This window comes from Agrilus planipennis, unplaced genomic scaffold, assembly GCF_000699045.2.
Source record: "Agrilus planipennis isolate EAB-ADULT unplaced genomic scaffold, Apla_2.0 scaffold213, whole genome shotgun sequence".
Lineage (NCBI taxonomy): Eukaryota > Metazoa > Arthropoda > Insecta > Coleoptera > Buprestidae > Agrilus > Agrilus planipennis.
The window spans coordinates 101118-106426 of NW_020439124.1; the positions used below are offsets into that span (position 1 = coordinate 101118).

At 32.7% G+C, this 5309-nt stretch overlaps 2 protein-coding genes and 1 non-coding gene across 3 annotated transcripts in view; 1 reads left to right on the forward strand and 2 right to left on the reverse strand.

Annotated features, from left to right (window-relative positions):
- Positions 1-866, reverse strand: part of LOC108738862 (NAD kinase) — a 52524-nt gene extending 51658 nt beyond the window's left edge. Inside the window, exon 1 of the mRNA XM_018472467.2 lies at positions 568-866. Coding sequence (XP_018327969.1) covers positions 568-701 — 134 coding nt within the window. The 5' untranslated portion in view covers positions 702-866. The remainder of the gene's footprint in view (positions 1-567) is intronic.
- Trnak-uuu lies at positions 302-374 on the reverse strand. The gene has a single exon. It is a non-coding gene; the product is annotated as a tRNA-Lys (tRNA).
- A 952-nt stretch (positions 867-1818) lies between the features above and the next one.
- Positions 1819-5301, forward strand: LOC108738861 (ralBP1-associated Eps domain-containing protein 2). The gene is made up of 3 exons (XM_018472466.2): positions 1819-2108; positions 2224-2641; positions 2993-5301. Exons 1-3 carry the CDS (start codon positions 1959-1961, stop codon positions 4600-4602), a joined length of 2178 nt encoding a protein of 725 aa, XP_018327968.1. The 5' UTR covers positions 1819-1958; the 3' UTR covers positions 4603-5301.
- The last annotated feature ends 8 nt before the right edge of the window (positions 5302-5309 follow it).

A 5309-nucleotide genomic window follows, 5' to 3' on the forward strand; every position in this document is an offset into this window, starting at 1 on the left:
TAACTGATTTGTACTTTTAATACATGTAAATCGTTTAAGAACTAGCTGCGAAATGTAGAAATACATTCAGGTAACACTGATAAACTGTTAACAGCAATTTTCTGCAAAAAATAAAAACCATGTGAGGCAATCAAACCAAGTGTCACTTCTCACAGTACATGCTTACATAAAAATTGGTACTTTGACAACTCAGATAAGTATTAATATTCAATTAAAACCGTCATTCGCAAGTTTCTATAATTACATTTTTCTTTCAAATTAGTCTAATTAAGAAAAAAAATTAATATCTAAAAAGTAATGTCGCCCGAGCAGGGACTTGAACCCTGGACCCTTGGATTAAAAGTCCAATGCTCTACCGACTGAGCTACCCGGGCCTCTACAACTGAGTGCTTATAAACTATTAGTAACAGGAAACGATAAAATAACCATTTTTGAAATTGTTTACATATTTGAAACGGTATATTATTTACTTAATAATTTAATATACATAATTTTAAAGAAAATAGTATCAATAGAGAAAATACTCGTATTAAACTTCTTAACGCTTGTAAAAACAATTAATCTTACCTAAAAGCTTTTAATTTTGCTTCGGAATCGTCCAAAGACCTCTTAGGAGATATGAAAAAACTATCACCTTGCTGTCTTTCCTCTAATTCAGCAGCCACCATCGCTCTCGCAAGCTGAAGATCTTTTTCATCCATTTTCTTTTTTAATAAATCAAAAAAACCACTTTTAAACACTTGTTTTTAGCAAAGCAATAGTTTATTTCTAACTGAAGTATATCTTCACGATTATTTTATAGGTATACGTTTAATAATAGTCTTTAGTAAAAAAACTCACTCTATGAACTTTTAGGAACCGTTAATAAAGACACAAAAAATTAAAATTTGGTACATATGTACCTACTTGATATTTGCAACAATAAACAAGGCTAGAATGCCACATTTGAAGAGTTAACAGTAAACATGTTTTTAAATAAATAACTGTTTAATTACTAATTAGTAATTACTTTTCCACCTGATTGTCGTATTATTTATATAATGCCTTTAACACAACAATTATAACCATTATTGTTTATATTTTTCAAAATATAATAAAAGGCACCCACGTTTCTATTACGAAGCATAATCAGTGAGTGTAGAAGCAGATTTAAAAAAATGATACAGTCCGGCCCTGACCCACTAAAGTACTTATTGTTAGCAATTACTTTTATTACGATTCATTCTCAAAATAAAAGCGTACACTACAAAAATGTCCTATATAAATGAATTGCCACTTCCTTTCTTAACTGAAAAGTTATTGCTTTTTATATTATTTTATATTGGATTTATCAAGATAACTCTTACCTACCCGGAAAATTACAAAAACTAATTACTAGATACTTTTGCACATTTGTTTAATAAACAATATTATTAAAAAAATAACCAATAATAACGAACATGGGGAACGTTTTCAGTACAATTATGTAAAATAGATAACTGTTTTTTATGCCAATTTTTTTTCTATTTTTTGAATCGCGCATCGAAAATGTTAATCACTATTTTTAAAATCGTTTCGCTTGTTAATTTAATGCGCTACTGATCTTACAAGCATATTCCTTTAACTTAAAAGTAAAACTTTCTGCTGTAATGTTTGGAATAAACAAATCATAAAATATTTATGTAAATTCGGAATGTCACCGTCAGCTAAACTTTTAAACAAGTTTCCAGGTGTTATACTTAGTACAAGTAGCGTCAAATAGGTTTACGTAATAATAAACTGTTTATTAAACAAAATAATTTTGATATAGGTGGTTTTTTATTTTTTTATGCCTAGAATAAAACAGCCCAAATATTTCGCTTTATTTTGGGTTGCCTACAATGAAGCAAAATTTTTACAAACGCCGTCATTAATAGGTCATTTGTACCGTAAGGTGTAGCGATTTCAACTGTCAAAAATTAATATCAACAAGCGAAAAAATGGAAGATCTACAACTTTCGGACACATTGCAGCGTTATTTTTCGGACTTTTTTGTGTGCTGTGATGAAGAAAAAATTGGAAAAGTTCACGTTAACAAAGCAATAGAACTGATTAGGTCTGGAAATGTACCTCATGATGTTGTAACACAGGTACTTGCTTAATATTAAACATAAAACAGCCTTTTTTTCTTTATTTATTTGCAAATGAAAATTAGATTACGTTAAAGCTGTTATCATACCATAATATTTAAACGTTTTCTTATAGATATGTTCCATGTGTTGGGGTCCAAACATAAATTTCCTTAATAAAATACATTTTTTTTCTGCCCTGAAATTAGTAGCAGCTTATCAAGCCAAAATTCCTCTTTCAAATGAGTTAATAACTGCCAGCTTAGAACTACCATTGCCTAGATTTACATGGCCAAATTCGGAAAATCACAGTCCATTGAATGATTTAATCGAAATAGATCCAAATGAAAAATATAGAGAACACACAGATACAACCAGTACAGACTCTGAAGTTGAAAGTAGTGATCTAAATACAAATACTTTAAGAGGCTCACCTGAGATTTCCAGTACTGCATCTGATAGTCCGACACCTACTAACAGTGTTCAGGACAAAAGTTGGGCAGTTAGTGGTAATTGGCAGGGATTGGTTTCTGAAGAACAACGACAATTATTAGGTGCATTTCCTCACAATTTTTTATTCACATATAAAATCCATTGCTAACAAAACTAAGAGAACTAATAGTACCAATAGAAAGTTTATACATTGTACTTCATACATCTAAAATCTTTCATAAATCTATAGTGTCTGTATGTTTAGCTTGCATATATGTTTGATTATATTAATCACCATTATAATAATTCCTTGTAATGAATCTAAATGGTGGGTTTGACAATTAAGTAAAAATATTAAATTTTAATAAGAAGTAATGTAAAATAATAAGTAATATTGTTGCTAATAAGTTTTCTTTTGTTTGAGTTTTTGTTACAGCCATTTTTTATATTTTTAAGCAATTTATTTTTTGTAGGAACCGAAGAAGAATCGTCAGACCGCCATAGTAGTGATGATGATACAGAAATAACCAGTGAGGTATGGACAATTACCCAAGAACAACGAGAATATTACACAGCCCAGTTTCGGTCTTTACAACCTGACACAAACGCCTTATTAGCAGGACAAATAGCCCGTTTATATTTCGAAAAATCCCGATTACCAGTACAAGAACTACGTAAAATTTGGCAGTTGGCAGATATAACGAAAGATGGGGCTCTTAGTTTACAAGAATTTTTGATCGCGATGCACTTAGTAGTATTGCGTAGAAATCATATTGATCTGCCAGACACTCTTCCTCCGCAGTTAATACCTGGTAATGAGACACCTAAATCAGCTAGCCCAGATCAATTAGATCCTTTAGTTAAAACTAAAACAAAGGTTAATCCTAAAGAATGGAACGAATGGACTGTATTCAATGTTGATAGCCCACCAAGTAATTTACCATCACCAGGTCATAAACAAGGAGTAAACTACGAGGGACAAGTAAAAGGTACTATCGAGCAACAAACGAATTCAATTATTGGTCACATGACCACACAAGGTAATGAAACACCCCAATCAGCAAGTCCCGAAAATAATAGAGAATCTTCTAAAGAATGGATAGTATTTTACAAAAGCAGTCCCATGCAAAGTCTATCATCCCCTGGTCCAAAGCCAGTTAATTTCGATTTTCAAAAAGGAGCGCTGGAACGTGATCCCAAAATTTTACATCCTAAACCTTTAAGGCTCACTCCAGATAATAGTAACTCCCAAAACGATCCTGGTCAGCAACAAGACAACCAGGAAGGCCCCAGTCCAAAAAAATTCCTTGACTCAGTGAATCTCACCTCTTCCAGTCACCTTCACAATTCTCAACAGCAACACAACATTATAAAAGGTATCCAGAGGCCTCAACCAAAAAAAATAAACATCCCAGGACCCGGAGCCATCCCTCCCCCTCCCACATTACAAGCGCAACAATCAGACGAGGGTCCTATTAGTTTACCAACGTTTCCACCACCAAAAAAAGAAAAACCTCCTCCACCACCTCCAAGGCCCTTTAAGTCACACGGTCGCAGTTCCTCGTTAGATTTGAACCGTTTGAATAAGAACATTTTGGGTGCTCCGCCCTCTGTGCCCCCCAGAGTAAGTCCTGGGGTACAGAACGGCAAAAAATTGGTAAATCAAAGGTCTGAAGGTGACACTTGTTCTTCAACTTTAGAACAAGAAACGAATTTTGCAAATTTCGACCAGTTTGATAATGCTGAACATTACGAAAATGTTAGAGATGAAATTTTTCCTGGGGATGTGTACGAAGCTGAACGTAAGAAATTATTCGCTCAGTTTTCCATAACAGAAGGCAGCAGAGACTCATCATGTGATGCACCTAGGAAACATGGAGCATTCGAAGTATACAGGAAACCAAAAGAACAAGAAAGTCCAATAGATAAGGAAAAATGGGAATTGTTTCAAAAATTACAGGAAGAGAATACCGTATTATTAAGGTTGTGTCAGGAACTCAGTCAAGAATTGGCCGAAATCAGGGAGGAAAAGATGACGCTTAAAGTTAGATTAGAACAACAGATGAAGCAAAGCGGAGGATAGTCATTTGAAATCAAACGGTTGTTGTCTTTCTCTCTGTGTTATATTTGTCGCCTTATTTTGTAGGCACATGCAAGCAATTCTTATTTTTCGATTCTTGTTGATGGCTTTTCGGTATTTTAAGAAAAAAAAACAAATGCTGCATAAAATACCTAACAAGAAAAATAATATTACGCTATTAAGTTATTATTAATGTTTCATTATGAAATGTATTCTGATGAGCGCAAAGAATCTAAAAGTTATTTATGTACTAAAAAAAAAAAGTATCACCTCTAAATATTTATTTTTAATAAATAAATAGTTGTGAGTTCGTATAAAAATTGTTTATTAACACAAAGAAGTGCGAGACCAAATTTATGCAAGATGAATTGGTCAAAAGTACCCCTTATTTCCGACAGCAACGTATTTTCGATCAGGAGTAATTAAAAACACTAAGAGTGAAGTTTGGACGCTGAAAGTTAAGAGGAAGGCTTTGTTCGATCCTATTAGGGGTGCTTTATACCATCTTGTCTGCTGGGCTCATTTTCGATAAATGTTTCCAATAAGTTATACTTAAATGTAAAATATATTGTATGTATCTTACGATATGTTATATAAAAAAGAATGCTAAAAGTTTTGTTACATTTTGTGACAGTGTGATAAAGTTAAAACATTTAATTAGCAGATGTCGTCATTACGATACTTCATTTAAAGAGAAAACAAATTCATTA

Coding starts and splice junctions, on each gene's coding strand:
- LOC108738861 (XM_018472466.2), top strand. CDS start 1,959: ATGGAAGATCTACAACTTTCGGACACATTGCAGCGTTATTTTTCGGAC. Junction 2,109..2,223: donor CTCATGATGTTGTAACACAG/GTACTTGCTTAA, acceptor GTTTTCTTATAG/ATATGTTCCATGTGTTGGGG. Junction 2,642..2,992: donor AGAACAACGACAATTATTAG/GTGCATTTCCTC, acceptor TATTTTTTGTAG/GAACCGAAGAAGAATCGTCA.